The sequence below is a fragment of the Cinclus cinclus genome, chromosome 3 (assembly GCF_963662255.1).
Source record: "Cinclus cinclus chromosome 3, bCinCin1.1, whole genome shotgun sequence".
NCBI lineage: Eukaryota > Metazoa > Chordata > Aves > Passeriformes > Cinclidae > Cinclus > Cinclus cinclus.
The window spans coordinates 96,387,261-96,405,098 of record NC_085048.1 but is presented as its reverse complement, the minus strand read 5'-3'; the positions used below and the strand labels follow the sequence as shown (position 1 = coordinate 96,405,098).

The 17,838-nt window shown below is 49.3% G+C and overlaps 1 protein-coding gene across 1 annotated transcript in view; it reads right to left on the bottom strand.

Annotated features, from left to right (window-relative positions):
* The window catches only part of GALNT14 (polypeptide N-acetylgalactosaminyltransferase 14), an 89,776-nt gene that overhangs the window by 48,837 nt on the left and 23,101 nt on the right, over positions 1-17,838 (bottom strand). The window contains exon 2 of the mRNA XM_062489348.1: positions 7,901-8,070. Within this exon, the coding sequence (XP_062345332.1) occupies positions 7,901-8,070 (170 nt within the window). The remainder of the gene's footprint in view (positions 1-7,900; positions 8,071-17,838) is intronic.

Genomic DNA, 17,838 nt, shown 5'->3' with positions numbered 1-17,838 from the left:
AGAGCAGTACCATAGGCTGTCTCAGGCATCTGGGTTTGGACTGGGATTTCAGTGCCTGAAAGTCTACTTTCTATAGATGTTTGTGCAAGTCACACAGGGTGGTTTAGGTGTTCATGATGCCCAGGGAGCACACCAGCTCCCAGGAAAGGCATGGGAATATCCAACGTGGGCAATGGCAGAAGCCCTGTCACATGTGAAGAGGCTAAAACAGGCTCTTCAGGACAAGAGAATGTTGGGATGATGGTCTAGCCAGGAGCACTGGCCAAGGACAGATCCCAGCTCAGACACAGACAGCCATCCCCAGGGACGGCTGAGCTTCTCTCATTGCTCAAATCCACTGTCATCCCATTTCATGCAGATCCTTCTCATCTACTCCTTCTTCCCCCACCACATTCAAAACAATCCCAAACCCAGAAAGCTTCAAAACAGGATATTACATAGAAAGATATTTGAAAAAAGATCATTGCATTCATCAATTTTTGTCCCCTGAAGCCACCAGTCCCTTCCTCAGAAGCCCTCAGGTCAGCTGAGCCCTCCACCTCCACCAGACTAGGGGTGGCCACAGACACTCCCAGTATGGGGACTTGGACACTCACCAGATATTTCCCAGGATTGTGCGTGTCCAGCTCAGTTCGCAGTTGATGAATTCCCAGAGAGACCCATCACTCTTTTGCATGAGCTCTCCAGGAACAGAAGGTGCATCTATCAGAAAGAGGCACCTCAACACAGGTATTCCCACACCTGTACCAGATACCAACTCCAGCAGAAGCAGGAAAACATGAAATACTGGATTTCTGCAGTGCTAAAATGGTCCAGTGAATGTTTTTCTCCACTTCCAGGCAACATAATGGAGTGGAGACTCAATGGGTTTTTTTGGCTTTGACCAAGTTTTCTCACACCTGTCTCAACCCCACCATTGACAAAGCCTTGCAATGTTGAGCCAGGGAAGATACATGAGTGTGGCAGTTAAGTGAATCACCCAAAAGCGATGAACACCAAAAGAGGCGACAGCACCTCAAGCAACTTCAAAGCCTGTTTTACAAACACAAGGTAGCAGGGGGGAAAGAACTACAATTTCCATGCACTGCAACCAGGGTTTTTAAATTACACCAGCTTTTATAAAATGCTGAGAGGCAGAATTCCCAGTAGGCTCATTGCTTTCTGCATTGAGACACACCTGGGCTGATTACCAAGCTGACCCAACTTGGAGCAGGAGGCTGGATCAGAGACCTCCTGTGGTCCCTACCAGCCCAAATTATTCTATGATTTTGTGAAGTGCCAGTTTCTGATTAATAGCAGTCTTGCTTTCCTTGCTTAGCTGCCAAGAACTGCCAATCTCAATACTCCTTGCTCTCTGTGCTACCTGAAAACAATCTCTCTGTGTTTTGATCACGCAATGGTTCCGCAAACCCCCCTTGCAGTTTCAAGTTCAAATTCACCCAGAAAACCAAGTGCAAATGCCACTATGTGAGGTGAGTACTCCACATCAACATGAAAGTTTCCAATTTAGGCCACAAAAGCCATCTGATCAAGGGCAGAACCAAGACCTTGACCAATGCAGGTGGTTCCAGTCTATGCCAAAGGGACAAGCCAACCCCTACTCTACTTGAAGGACTGTTCTCACATCTTCATCCCGAGAGATCTCAACCTAAGGAGGTGATGGAAAAACACAGTGCTGAGAGCTAACCTCTTGGGGTCTGGTGTGCCCAGTCATATTGCTCCCTAATGAAAATACTTTTGTGTAAAATACGTTTTCCACCACTTTATTTGTGTACCTGCTCACCTGCAGGGTCATGCTCTTGCTGCCAGTAGAAATAAGGAAACCAAGACCAAAGGCAGTGGTATCCCAGAGCTTCTCTTACCACGCTGCTTCAGCCCCAAAATGCTTTGCAGGCAAAAGATCCAGGGACAGCCCTCACACAGAGAGGATTTTGCCTAAATATGATAAATCTTATTTTGCAATGAAATGACAAATATCCTGGCTCTGCCCAGAAAACAGAGTAACAGCTGGAATAACAGATCAAGCAACAGAAAATCTCTTCAGGACATTGCTGACAGCCACATAGCAGCTAATAATGAGCCCTGAAGGCAAGAAGAAACCTGTACCCTCTTAGACCCAGCCACCCCAAGCTCACACAAGGTTACTGCCACCCTTCTCCCCTCAGAGTATCATGCACTTCTCATGGGCGAGCACCCACACAAGAGGGTACAGGACAGAGCAAAGCCAGCAGCACAGACACACGAGGACACCTCCTCCAGCTTTCACCAATGCCAGGTCCAGAGATGTGGCAGCACCTGAGCGCTCCCCATCCTCCTCACCTGGCTCCCTCCTTCATCCAACCTCATGGGCAGGGGTCCATCCCTCTGCACTGCACTCAAGGCTCCTCTGCTCAGACCCACCTCACCACCCCCTGCCCCAAGCAGATGCACCCAGCAGCATCAGGCACAGGGAGACCACAAGCACATGCACCCCTGCCCACACAGCACACCCCGAGTCAGCAACTCATGAGACACTGCTTGAATAAGCACATTTTAAAAATAATAATCCCTCAGGACTCAGTCTGCAGTACACAGGAAAGTGGATTAGCACAGCTACAGTCCAGAGGCCACAGTAAGAAATGTATGGAGTCAGCAAAGTGAAAGATAACAGGAGACCTCAAAAATCTGTAGGTTTAGTTCTGCTCTCAGTTGTGCAAGGTCCATCTAGGTCCTTACAAACCTTCCCTCAAATTCAAAGTGGGTTTGGTCACCTGCTAGGGACCTACCTACTCCTGCAGGTCTAATGTTCAGGTACCACTGAGGACAGCAGAGCAGAGCCCCCACTCTGTCCTGCCTGGGCTTTTCCATACATGCTGTTCTCCAGACAGGTTCCTCCTTTGGGGACTCTCAAGAAACCAGGCAAGAAAGCTAAGATTCTTAAATCCCTATGTGGGGCAAAAAATGCATTTCTAGCTGCTGATACCCAGTGTTCACCTCAAGAACAATCTCAAAGTGGTTTTGGTCTGGAGGGGAAGGAAGTTGGAAGAAGAGAAGGCAATGTGAAAAGTCCAAGGGCATCAAAAACATGCTAAACCAAAGGCAATGCTGTCAAAACCTACTTTTCTTCATTCCCAAGAAGATATCACCATATTCTCAGTGCTTGCCGCTCCTGGGTGGCAATCATCAAGTCACCCAAAAATGGAGCCACTCCAAAGCCTGTATGTGCCACAGCTGCTCTCTTGTCATCAGCACAGGGATGCCAACATGCGCTCCCACGTGTCATGTGCCAGCCGTGTCCAAGTGGGACACAGGGAAGGGCAGAGAGCTATGCCCAGCCCCCGGTGCCTGTGTACACAGGTACCACACCCAGCAGAGGTGACCCTCAGGACTACCTGTTTTTCTCAGTCATCCCCACACTCTGCACAGCCAGTTTGCCTACCCCAACCACAGCTGCTCCACTGTGACATGGAATGTGCAAGCTCTGCACCCTCAGAATGCGAGCTGAAATTAATGGTCAAAACAGCACTGCAGTGTGTAATGCTCCTGCTTGAGAGCTGTAATCCTGACATTTCTGGACCTTGAGAATACAAGACAGCAGCTCTCTGCCTTAGGGAAACCTCACAGGCATCACCTGCATCTTCCCATCCCTCCATAAACAGTCCATATGAGCAGAGCAACAAGTCCTAAGCAGCCTTCCTACCCAAGAGACACTCTCCAGCTGGCTTAGCACAGGGATTTAAGAGAAGAAACCTGGAAGAAATCTTAAGAATGTGTGTTGGTCTCCTCAAAGAGAATGGCACACACTATAATAGCAGAGCTTTTCTAGGGGGCACAAGTTGACAGGACCTGGCTTCTGGACTGCCAGGATGCTCTCACCTTCAGCAGACAATGCAATGCCTGATCTTCACGCCTGCAGCATCCCTGTCAACCTCGTGCTTCAATCATGACTTGATTTTAGAGCTGCTTTCTCTATCTCAGACAGACACAAACACACCCATAAGCAGCTGAAAAAATTAAACTTTAGTTGGGTAGGTAGTACCTCTTGTTAAGCATTTGTGACTCAGGGAAGAAGGGAACTTCAAAAATGCTGAGTCTTATGCTAGAATTTGAGAGGGCTCCATCCTCAGCCTTCCTGCTTTATTAACTCTTGAGACAGCACCAGTAAACATGTCCCAGCACTGCTGAATTAAAAAGCAAGAAAAATAGAGGAAAGCAGACACTGGGAGAAGCCTAAAGCTGGCTTACATGATTTGCAATAGTTGGAGAAGTCTGCTAGAGGCTCTCACCTCTCCTCCAGCCTCTCATCTCCTCTCATTGTCCCTGATTTCCCCTCTTTGCTTTGCCACCCTCAGCCAGCACAAACCCCCACTCAGGCCAGTGCTGGCCAAGCCTGGCAGCCACAACAGCATCTGCACATCCATCAAACCCAGCAGAGCACTGGGAGGTGGAGGTCAGCCCAAGCAGCATATGGAGCACTGGTGTGGTGAATACCAGTCTCCCCAGGAGCTGTCTACCACAGATGGAAAAAGCCCAGGAACCATCACGACAAAATCTTCTGGCTGGGGGCGACACATCCTCCCTGTCAGCTTTCCAAGCCGCTGAGCAATATTGGAAACCTCAGCTCTGCTCCCCTCCACCACGTGCTCAGGCCTGGCACTGACTCATTCACTGCCGTTTCGGTCCCGTAGTTTGCCGGTGGGAGTTGCAGGAGGTGGGATGTGGATGAGGTAATCCCAAGTGCATGTGGCTACCATGGCAGAGAGTGACTAGCCACCCACTCCAAAGACATAAGCTGGCTGTGCACAGTCTGGATGTGCCACCAAGCCCCAGGTCCAGTCTGCTGACACAATCACAGTGATGTTTTAACATCTTTGACTTTTGGTGGGCATGGGATGCACCACCACAGGACCATCCAAGTCTGCTCCTTGGAGAAAGGCAGCCCTTTATGCTGCCCAAGGGCTTAATCAAAGTGCAACCAGGAATGGAGGTAACAGCAGCAAAACACAAGGAGGTCACCAGGAGCAATGCTCCAGCTGCGACATCTCCCAGGCCAAGTGACACAAGGTAGTGCACAGAAAGCATGACAGTACCCTGGCTGAAATCACCCACAAACCAAACATAAGCTTACAGCCCTGCACTAGCCAGAGGCAGACAGAGAACCACCACGGTTTCTCCTGCTCTGATTTCTTGGAACACTGCAACTCTTCTCCATCTGAAACTATTCCACTGGCTGCAATTTAAAAACAAAATCAATCCAGCAAACATTGCTAAGCAACTGGCTGTCAGTGCCACATCCCATCCCATTGAAAGTATTTGCCCTCTCCATGACCTCCTGGCAAGGAGCTTGCTGCTCAGCCCTTGCCAGATTTTGTATATTCAGCTGTCATTGGCAAGTCCAGATGCTTAGCTGGATTAGCAGAGAAAACACTAGGAAACTTTCTGCAACCATCTCAATGAAAAACACCCCACAGAGAAGCTGTGAGGAGCACTATTCCCATGTCCCAGTCCCTAGGATTAGGACACAATGTATGGGTCTCTGGGCATTACCATGGTCTGCAGGTCTGTGCATCTCACACGTCGTACAGAGGCAACGAAGGATGGAGAGCCGACACTCTGAAAACTTTGTCACAGAGCAGAGCACAACATCTGACTGAGAGACTGAAGGAGAAGGCGCTTATCAATGGCAATGAGCTGAAATGATGGATGAGACCTTCTCCAAAGCCCCCTAAATGCTCACACAAGCTGGGCAGGAGTCTCTTGGCACAGTGGTACCCCTTAGTGTGAGGTCCTGAATTGCCCCAAAGTCATCTGGATTAGAATTGAGGTCCAGCTTTCTGGGTTCGCTCTGACCAGCTTAATCCCAGTTTTCCATTGAAACCAAGCCTCTAAACACAGCCTCCAGTAGGACACGCAGCATGAGCATGCAGGTGTCCTTTTTCCCACAACAGCCTGGTCCACACGATCCTGCTGTCTCCTTCACAGGAGGGCATCTCATCAACCCCGTGCTGGATTCCCTTTACATGTTCTTACACAGCCATCAGCAATTTCTCCCTAGTTTAAGAGCAGGCCATGCTTATCCATGCTCTCCCATACATTTCTGCTGCACAATTCAAGACCAGCTTCCAGGTTGCATGGCAGGGCCTGAGCATCACCTGCAGCAGCTCCTAGGACACCTGTGCTGTAAGTAAGGACTATTTTTCCAGAGAGGGCTCAGGTCTGCACTTTCATCTCTCCCTCAACCACCAATCCCAGATCCTTCTCCCTCCTCCATCCTCCCCATCAGCGCCTGCCTCCCCCAGATCTGCCAGCAGCTCCATTTCCTCTGTGACCGCTCTAATGCTTGGCTAATAGTGCATCATCCACAGCGTTCTTCAGGCATATTCAATAAATCAGAATCCAATTACCGGGTTAAGGAAATTGGAAATAAATTAAATTATCCCCAGCCCCTCCCACGTGCTGTGCCCTCACTTCCTCCTTAATGAGAGCTTTTCTTTCACAGGAGCACTCAGTGCCACATCTGCCTGCCCAGGAACAAGGTGGCTGCCACTGCACGGTGATGGTAGGCAAGGGGCAACTGAGTCAATCTTCCCTTTTAATAGGGCAGATGGTTAATATCCCTGGCATTCATTCTCTCCAGGAATAGCACATTCGCTCTCTGCTCAGCTATAACAGGCGTCCGTCAGGGCTGACAGCTCCTCTCCGGAGAAAGGAGCATCTGGTCCTTACAACAAAAAGAAGCTAAATAAATAAATAAGCACATTGCTTGCTATTGGGCTGGGGAACTGGTGCTGTTTCAGCATTTCAGCCTAAGTGCTGCATTTGAACTGGAATAGGGGAAATTCAGAGTTGGGTCATGCCAGGAGCAGAGTCACTCTGATCTGGGAGCAAGGTGCAGCAGGGGCACCATGGTGACATGGCTGGGCCCAGCACACAGCTCCCATCATAGCAGGACTTACCCAAAAGGGCTCCCAGGACAAGGCAGTAGGGACAGCTGCTGCCAGCAAGTTGGGACGTAATGCCAGGCACAGCTGCACGGAAAGAGCTTGCTGGCTCTGGACTGGTGACCAACAGCAGGGGCCAGGCATACACACTGTCCTCAGATGACAAGGAGGAAAACTGTTTTGAGGAGAATCGGGAGCTTTCTGTTCAACATCAGGACATCCTTGCATCAGCCCATCCAGCAAACTTACAATGAACCCCAATGACCTTCAGCAGGAAGGGCAGCTCTTCCCCAGTGAGTTTGAATGACAACCAGAGGGAGACTGCAGCTGAGACCTCAGCAAGCAAGGGTGCACCAAAACTCCTACCCCAGCCTTCTCACACTGACAAGGGAGTGCAGCTCCATCTACAAGGCACTGTTGCTACAATCCTCCCTACCTTACCCAAGAGCTCCTTTGGGCACCAAAGGACATTTCTGAGCTCAGTGGTGTTGAAGCAGCTAGTAACCCAACAAGTTTCTACCCTTCTCTCTTCCTCCTCACTCAGCAATTACCCCTTACTCCCCACTCCTCTCTCTGCAGAGCAATTTCAACTCTCAACAGTTATTTTATCCCCCCTGCATCACCTCAGTGCATCATCTGAAGAGCAAGAGTTCCCAGCACCAGTGAAGACTTTGCCCATTACTGAGACTTGCTCTTGCAAACCCATGACTTTTCAGACAGGAAAATAGAGGCCCTTCCTTTCTTTCCCTATGGTCCTGGAATAATTTATACAGTTTCAATTTACAGGTTGAAGACTTCCAGACATGCCAAGAAATCAAGCAAAGGGAAAGACTCAATCCCAGAAATACAACCCAGGCAGACCCAACCCCAAGAGCACCCACTGGCAGCCCAAATCCACAGCCCTGAAGGGGAACAGGACTATGCCCCCATGTCGTGAAGTTGGGTGAGGAAGATCAGGAGGAGCCAGGGGGAGGCAGAACCTGTGATGGCGGGTGTCGCGGACAGCGCGGTCACTGGGGATCCTCTCGCTCTCCCGCTGGTTAAAGGCATGGAGCCGGTACGGGTCCTCGCCGCCCTTCCACCTCCGGGCACTCAGGTACCTCCGCTCTTCAAACTGATCCCAAAGGTCGTCCCAGTCCGCGTTCGATTCCTGCGCGCACAAAGTCAGCCCCGTTAGAGAGAGGAGAGACCAGAGGATGCCTGACCCTGCTCCAGAGGTCCTCCCAAGCCCCACTGGAGGTTGGTCAGCCCTGCAACTCAGGCAAGCATTGCAAGAGCAGGCTAATGAGGAGTCCCATGAGGTCTTTAGGGTTGATTTTTCATCCTTAGGTCCCGAAACAGTATGTCAAAGAGAGCCTGCCAATTTGAATTAAAATGCCTGATTTGAAACCAAAGTCAGGCTTCTGGTGGACGCCCCTCTCTGAGGGGGAACCATCTGAACCATCTCAAACGTTTTGTAAGGGTTTTAATTTCTCTCCAGCCAAAAAACAAAGGTGTTTTACATCAGATGACCCACTGCCCCCATAACCTTTCAGGTAGGAAAGGAGTAATCCCGCATTCCCACAGCCACATCCTAGCCCCAGCTCCAGCAACAGCTCCTTCCCTTCCTTCTGGAAGAAGGGGGCCATCATGCTCCCAGCCCAATTTCAGTCCATCTTTGCTACCACATGTCTCCCACTGACAACTTCAGCCCTACCACAGGTAGAAGAGCAGGGAGCATGCCTGTGTGGTCCCCCCACACTCCAGAAGGATGGAAGAGCTGCATTTCAGGGTTACCCAGCAGCTTCAACAGCCTTCGGGGGTTTAAGCATTTCTTGGTAGCTCGGTGCTGTCAGGGTTTAAGCATCCCTGAGCAGCAGAAGCTGTCGGGGGTTTAAGCATCCTTTGGCAGTGTCGGAGGCAGCCAGCACAAAACAGCACCGATAAGATCTCATCGCTACAGCAGCACAACCTCTTTGATCTCAGCCTACCTGTAACACTGAGAGATGCAAACATTTACAGACATCTCAGCCCTAAAGAAAATTGTGATCTTATCCAATAATTGATCTTTTCTTCTACTTTTCTTTTTTTTCCCCCCTCCTCGGTTCACACCATCTCAAAGCCAATTTTGCCTGCTAATAGCACAAAATGAAGCTTTTGAAAAGGGCGATTTTTATCCCATAATTGATTTTACTCGCATCTGGCAGTGCATTTTTTGTAGTCACAGGAGGAGGAGGAGGGAGCACTGGCTCCTGCAAGTGAACCACCACAGGAGCAAGCCAGGCACCTCCACCCACAGGATGCCCCCACATCGGTCCGGTTTACAGCGACACAAGCACTCCCAAAGAGCCAAAAAAATTTCAGGGATGCAGGGTTTTCAGACAGAGGGTTGTGTTCATCCTCCCCTGGTGTGACCCCATGGTCTTCTCAGGACCTCCTCCAGCACCTACCCCAGTGCAAGACAATCAGAAGGAACCCCTGAATCACCAGCCATACTGAGAGGAAGTTACTGAGGACTGGAATGAAGTTATTCAAGGCTGGGAGAAAGTTATGAAACCAGTAAGGTCCCGGCAGGAGTTTTACGAGGACGCACATAACCCAGCCGCGGACTTTCAGGAGGGCCGATGTGCACAGGGTGATAAATGTTGTTTATGTTGTTTTTTTTCTAAGGCATCTTGCAAAACATGATTTAGCACTGCAGTAAAAGATCAGGGAAAAGTGAGGTGATTGCATCTCAGAGCTACCGACAGCCTGATGTTTATAAGATTTCACGATGACCCCAGGAGGCCTGGTGCTGCTGAAACAACCACTGGAGCTGCAGTCCCTAAATTTTAATGCTGCGAAGAAAAATAAAAGTTGGTTTTATCAAACTTAGTAAGAAGAGAAATGGCTTTCAAAAGTGGCCACACAGCACTTAAGGCTGTAAGATGTGTGTGTGTGTCTATGTTGTTTTGGTTTTTGCGATGTCAGTTACACTCAATAGCCTTGGATCAGCTAGAAGGGTGCAGCTGGGCAAAGATCTATCTGACGGCTCAGGTGGGAAGGCTGGTGGATTCTCCCAAGAAAACTGGGGCTTCTGCACCTGCTGCAAGGGCAGCAATGCTCTGGCCAAGGAGCAGAAGCAGGGTTTGGCACATGGCAGGGTCTGCCAGGGTCTGGGATGGCATTTTCCCAGCATCCATCTAACTCCACTAATGTCCTGTTATCAGGGATGGGGTCCCAGCAGTAAATGGATACATGGGCAAATACCGGTGTCTTACCCCACAGTATTCAGCTCTCATCCTGCTCTGGATATACCTTGCATTCCAGGGTTGCATTCCTGGTTCACTCTGCAGCAACTAATTAATACTCCTGTGCAATCTCCACCTGAAAGACACCAGCCCACCTTGATTCACCCAGGTTCTCCTTTTTCAGCTGAGGAAAACTATCAGTGGGAGGCATACTAAACATTGTGTAATTAAATACACACCTGAGATCAACAGTAACTAGATGGCAGACATTAAAGAGTTATTTTAATCCCTACCTGGCCACAAAACAAGACCAGGGATTGGGTACACTTTCTCAGCCAGATGTAGATACTGGGGGTTGGTAATTTGCTTTTGATCTACATCACCTGTCCAAATCTTCTGGGAGTTCTTTCCATCCCAGGCCTCCCTAAAGGAGTAACTGAAATTGAAGCAGAATGCTCAGCTCAGACACAGGTGCACACAGGTGCACACTGACCTCTGCAAAACATGCCTGCTCAAAGCAGAAGAGGAAAGCATGAACAGCTCCCAGCTGTGCAAGCAGCAGGAGACAGAAGACCTCACCAACCTGCACACAGGGACTCGCCTGTTCCTCACCTGCACCTGATCCAAGACAGAGAATGAGAGCAAAAGCATCAAGAGAAATCCCCTTTGCTCAGCCAGGGACAGCACATCGGTTGCAGGTTACCAGATATGGTCTCCATTATAATATTTCCACAATGTATTATCACCTCTTCCTCACACAAGAATTCTGTCTTGGGAGTTATTTAACTGATGTGCAGAAATCTAAATTTAATTTATTATGATCTAACTCACTTTAGAGGCCAAATTAACCCTGCACTAGAAAAGGATCAAGTCAATACTCCACTTGCCTTTCTATTTATCTTCTACAGGGTTCATCTCTCCAAGATTTCTATTCATTTTCTCACACGTACTAGTAATAAATTTTCATTTTTTTTCTTGGAATTAGGTAATTTCTCTTTCAACACTGCAGTTTAATGACTGGTATTAATTATAGGAAACACGGTCAATGCTTAAAAGAGTTCGAGAGACTCAATGAGCCTGAAGGAAAGGGAAGAAAAATGTATCCAAGGGGTGGCTGTCTGCTCTTGGCAAACAAGTGCTGCCTCTCCCAACACCACACTGGCGGGTCTCCAGGGGTGGTCAGCAAGAGGGACATCCACAAAAAGATAGGGACAAAACTTCCTGTGGAAAGAAGCTTCTATCTCACACCAGCACCCAGCCAAGAGCAGGGCTCACCAAGAGCTTTCTCTGCCAATTCAGTAAAGCACCCCCCAAAAAATGACCCATTAAAGGCACTTCCTCCAAAACCACTCATCACCCTCATTGGCTTAGGGCACACAGCCCAGAGCAAGCAGAGAGGCAGCTTTTCACTGTAACTGTACATTAAAGATTAAAAGCCTCTCAGTGCAAAGATGTAATTCGTCATCTGCCTCTTAAATCACAGCTCAGGAACAAAACAAAACCAAAAAAATAACAAAGAAACAAAGAAGGGAAAAAATAATATGTAAGAAAAAAAAGGAGTGGTGCTGCAGGGGGAAAATGGGTCATTAGCAGTAAAACTACAATTTTCTGGCAACTGCTAATGCCTTGTTTATGTGGATTTCTGCGAATATGACATTTTAACGGCATAATAATTGTGTGATTACAGTACAGCAGGGATCGCTGGAGCAGGAAGGAGGAACAAGCAGCCCAGCCAGCTGCTGCTGCTGGCTCACGGCGTCCCCCAGCAGGCAGCCCCCGGCACCCCTCCCGGCACGGCAGGGAGGCCAGGCCAGGCTGGACACTGGGCAGGGAATGGCCAGCTGTGGCAGCACTTTGGCCACCCAGAGGCAGCCCAGCACGGAAAGGGCACGTCAGGTGAAAAGCCTCCCAAGAAGAGCCAGCAGTGACTGGGGATGGGCAGGTCACACAGGTCCCCAGGGCCAGCCTCCAGCTGCCCAGCAAGACAAGGAGTGGGCAGTGAGAGCCAAAGGGCTCTTTTGTGGCACTGCTTTAACACAGAGAACGTAAGCCTTTGCTAAAATAAAAGCCGTTTTCCTTTTGGGGCTGCTGAGTTCTGCCTTCGGACCAGGGTGAATCAGACCAGTGCCATGAGCATCCTTTCAGGAGGCAGCAAACCCAAGCCAGCCCAGGGGGCTGGTGGGGCTGGCAGAGCTGACAGGGTTCTCCAGGGAACCCATTTGGCCAGAAAAAGGGTTTTGCCTGTGCAGGTGCAAAGATGACTCCAAAAGAGTCTGCTGGCAGCAGCAGCCAATGTGCCTCTACCTCGATTCCCCTCAAACCCAGTTTTCCCTGGAAAATCTCATCCCTACGTAATATCTCACTGAGCACTTGCCACTGAGCCCATTCCCTAGGACTCAGGCATTAAAAAACGGGGGGGGGGGGGGGGGGGAGAATTATAAATCACATCAGCCTATCAAAATCTCCAATAAAGACACGAAAGCTCAGGCAACTCAGATGCCACGCAGCACACTGCTGCCCGGCCACACTCTGCCACTCCTCTGCCAGCGAGGACATCTTTGTGCTCAGCAGGCTCGGGGGCACTGGAGGCAGAGGGCAATCTTTCAGCAGGAATTGCAACCAGGCATTATACAAATGAGATTTAGAAGTCTCACTGAAGCGCGGGGCCCCTGCAAACAGGAGGTTCAATTATAGAGCTGCTGCTGGCCCAGGCGCTAATGCCATCTGAAAGGATTATAATACTTCAAACAGGATAGGGCTCATCCTTCCTCGTCCCCTGGTGCCAGCACATGCACTTAAGAGGGTCAGCAGCACCAGAGGGGAAAGAAGTGGGACAGTGTCAGACTGCCTCCATCCTCATCCTTGAATAACCCAGATGGAGCACTGAGGTACGACATCCTTCAGTCAAGTTTTGGTGTAGTTTTCTCAGGCCCAGAGCCCAGTGCCTCGGCTTAGCCCTGAGCAAGCAGTGCTGTGCATCCCGATGGCCTCAGCCCCAGGATATAAGGGGGAGACAGGCAGCACTGTGGCCAGTTTTTGCCCCATCGATGTGGTGGTGCCAAAAGCAGGCTTTGCAGACCCAGGAAAGTGGGTCTTTGGAAAACAGGCCTTGTGCTCCTCCTGCATCACATCCTCCTCCACTCTTGAATCACATCAGGTACCATTCAGCACCAAAACCATACTAACCCTGGAAGACACATCCTTCCTCTTACTCCCCTTCCCCAAACTGCACAATTCCTAAGCCATAAATACAAACTTAAGTGACTCCAGGCATTTGTAGGAAGGACAGAAACCCCTGTTAAAATGCTTAAAGTTAAGTACTTGCTTAAGTGCTTCACTGACTCAGTGCCCCTGCTTTGTGCTGACACCACATACTGGGAATGGAGGTAGCTCTGGGCCCTGACCATGATCTGCCCTAATTAGTTTTCTCACTCATGGAGATTTTAGCTCCAGTTCATTTATTTGAGGGCTGTGAAACTCCTCTTCCTCCTGCACTGGTACCTGGGCACAACATGCATGAGCACCTTGGTGGCAGCTCCTCTGGAAGCCCAAGGGAACACATAGCAGATCCAGGATCCCAACCTGCTCCAAGGAGGACCAGCAACTCCCCCTGCTTGGAGGTGATTTTTTTTTGTCTCTCAAGGAAAAGCTTCACACTGGAGTCTGTTCTGACCCCACTGTGGGGGAAGAAAGAACAAAACAATAGAAAAAATCAAATAAAATATTAATACAGATACCTAATTAAAGCAAAGGAAAGCCTCCCCTGCAGTTGGGGTCCCTGGAGAAGCTTTGAGCATTCACTATAAAGCTCCTCATTGCCACTGACCCTTTTCTGCTCATGCACATCCACAGGCATCCTGCTTCATCTTCAAAGGATGGAGCATCTCCTCCTCTGCTGGCTCGGCAGGGAGCACAAGTCCCTGAGGACCTTTCAGTGTCCCACTTTCTCACTTGGCCCTGAGGCCAAGACCACACTGTCCCCACCTTTTCTGCCCTTGCTGCTCACCACCCCTCCAGCATCTGCTCCTGTGTGGGCAGAGCCTGGATCTCTCCTGTGATGTACACGCACATTTATGCCATCAAGGCACCTACTACTTCAGGCAACAGGAGTGACAAAGGCTGGAAAGGGGCCATGCAAGAAGATGTGACCTTCAGGAACTGGAAGAAGACTTGACCCTCACAAGGTAAAGCTGCAACTTCAGCTTGGATGGAAACATCCCCCTCGAGGCCTTGGAGAAGGCTCTTCAGCATCTTCCTCTTATCGTCCATACACTCAGCTGGCATCAGCTCAGGTTGTTGGTCACGGAGTCAATGCAAGCAGCTGACCCAGGGCTAAGGAATCTGGGCCACCATTAAGTCAATCACAGACAGAACCAGCAATTTGTGTATCTTCTTGTCTGTATCTGTGGTAAACAATATACATGGTCTGAAACACCCTCAAGAGGCTTAAATCTGCTGAAGTCTACAGCCAAATATAACAGCATGAAAAGCCACTGGAGAATTACTGATGCTTTTTCCAGTAAGGGCACCAAAGCTTTAATTTTAAAATGGATGGCCAGTGCAGACACCAAAATGGGGAATTTATTCGCAAATCAAGAGCAGGGGACTCTGAGCTGCACAGAGGGAAAGATGACAGATTCATTGCTTTGATGAAAAGCCAAATTTTGTTTCAAGGGCTTCCCTTAGGAGAGAACAAGTCAGCTCAGAGTTCACATCACACTTATCAGCAAGCAACTGCTGCACTGGACAGCAGTGCCAGGTTAAAATATACCCACATCTCCCACAGGCAGGCAGAGCCACAGCTCCATATGTATCAATGCTCCTATCCACTGGCTGTAGCACCAGGCCACCATCCTGCCTCTGCAGAGGGACAGGCAATGCGTGCTAGCAGCCAGCTTCACATGCCCCAGACAGATCCCAGGAATTCCCATGGTGACCCTCACCATCTCCAGCATAGTGAAGACCCTCCTGCCTCTCTGTGATCATGGAAAAGAATGCAGGATTTGGGCCACTGACCTCTAGAAATAACATCCAGCAACAAAATTCCTTATGTTTCCACCTAGAAAGATGCTATTTCATCATGGACCCCCAAAATCAGATGTGTACATAAGAGTCTCTCTACACAAAGAGCACAGATCTTAACTCTTTGAAATTATAGATTATATAAATTATCCCATAGGATAGCCTGACACATGGAGACAAATCCTGTATAATTAAAAAGGAAAGGAAGCCGATTATATCCTCCTGGAGAGTACTGCTGCCTGCTTCTGTTTTATTTATACATTACAGTGTATAATGAGCTGAATATTTAGGAGGTCAGCACAAACCAAGCTGCTGACTGGACAAAATAGAAGACCCAGATCTATCTGTACTGGGAGTCAAGCAGAAGGATGGAGAGGAATTTTGGTCATTTCTTCCTTCCCCTGCCCACAGCTCTCCTGGGATGCTGCAGGACTTCTCAGTTCAGCTGCTTGTGCTACATAAGTCTCCCCAAGTTTCCATCAAAAAAATGGTCTTCTGGGTTTTCCCACAGCCCCAAGAAAAGGATGAGTGATGCCAGTCCAAGTCCACTGGCACCTGCAAACGCTTCTAACTGGTTTACAAATAGTAATTCTGGATGGCAAATCAGACAAAACACGTTTTAAGAGTCTCTGCTTCCACTGAGATTTTTATTTAAAAAAAAAACAAAACCAAAATAAGTGGAAAACAACTGGACTGGCAGCAGCTCAACGAGTTGAGAATCAATTCCCAAGCCAACTCCTCTGGGCTGATGGGAGCACACCCCCACCAGTACTCCCACTGTCACTCCCATCAGCAGTGCGACACCCACCATCATTCTCCACCTGCTAATTCCCAAAAATGCCTTTGCCCCTGCCAGAGGGAATCCCCTCAGCAACCCTCTCTGGACTCACCAGGGTGCCAGGAGATGCCAAAGAGCATCTCTGGGGCCATGGTGCCACGTTAACTGGTGCACCGCAGGCAGCCCCTCGCCAGTCCGCTGTCACCACTCAGTGCCATCCTCTACTGGCTGCAGGGCCACTGTGTGGGTGAGTGCAAGAGCTGCTCCCCAAAGGTCATCAGCAATTACAAAGACAACTAACTGGGAAAGAAATTAAGGCAACATCCCATGTGTGTCCCCACACCAGCCAGGTTAAGCACATTTCAAGGATCACCAGAGGTCAAACATATTGAGAATAGTGCAGAGCCAAAAGGGAATTTCTACATGGATAGACAGTGTTTTGTTTTCCTTTCAGGACAGACATGAGCTGCTTCCCAGCCATGAAGGTCGAACCAGCCTACCCAGGCTTCAGCAGGAGCAGCAGATGATTTAGTACTTAGGAGTCCATAGCTGTACTCAGTCTCCAGCTGAGCTTTGCTCCTCCTCCTGCATAACAGCCAAAAGTCCTACCAAACCACAGAGCTTGAGCATCTCAGAGGTCAGGGAAGGTCTTCCTCTTCCCCCTGGTGCTGTGGTTCCCACATGACAGAGGACAGCCCAGGACAGAGCACATCAGGGGAAAAGAAAGGGAAAAGGGAACAGGGAGGGAAGACTAAAGAAGCCAGCCAGCCAGAACCCTGCTCTGAATGTCCTTCTTTGAACCCAGCCCTTTAAAAATCAGGCGGTTAATCCCAACCACTCCTCCCAAGAAGCAAGGGATCGTGCTGTTAATATAGTCAGCATCCTCAACCCAACATGGCCTTTTCACAGCAGCAAAGCCAGGGGTAATCCATCTGGTAATTGCTTCTATGAGGATCTTTACACAGCTCTGGAAACTAATGCTACTATCCTTCCCTGAGCAGCCACCCCTCCAAGCCAGGCAGCAACCAGGGGTGACAGTAACAGCATCATATGAATGTGAAGTGTCTCCAAAGGAGGGAAAGGTTATAAATAAACATATATATTATAAAAATAGGTATTAAAGGAAAATACAATAATTGCAAATACACAGGACAGTTACATGCATGGCTTTAGCTGCCTTTAAGAAGCCACCAGCTTTGCCCTTCCCCCTCCCTCTGACAGCTAACTGCTTTAGGGAGCAGAGATGGACCAAGACAGAACCAAGGCACAACCTGCTCCAAGGAAGTAGCTCAGCAAGGACAAGAATTGCTGTCAGACCAAACTCCCCACTTCTGCACTCAATTTCCAGTTGCGGAAAAGCCCTGGACTCCCTCCAGCCATGCCTCAGCTTCCCTGCTCCTATAATTAAATCACAAGGCTCCCACTGGGCAGAAACATTGCCTGTGCTGAGCAGCTCCAGTACAAGGGCTTTTTTCCATCCTTTTCTTGCCTCTCACCCTCAGCAGAGTGGGAAGAGCAGAGGAAAACCCTTCTTGGTGACTTAACCACAATACCCTGAGTCCTCATAGAGAGCCTTCCTGCCATATGCCCACTGTTTGCAGTGATGTGCTCCAGCCCAGCCCAGCCCAGCCCAGCCCAAACCATACCAAGCAGTTATCATGGTAGCAGTGGATAAATTCCTGGTTACAGCACGACTTTTCAAATAGATTTAAAAGCATCACCAGGAAACATGGGAGCTGCCCTAACTCACATGATGTAGGAAGATACAGAATGCAGGGGCAGCAAGAGGCTGTGGGGTACTGACCTATGTGGCAAACTCTCAGGGCTCAGCTGGAGCTCAGGACCTGCCAGTGCCCACCTGTCAGACATCATCCCCCTGTCAGAAAACACTGGTGACCCATGCCCTCAT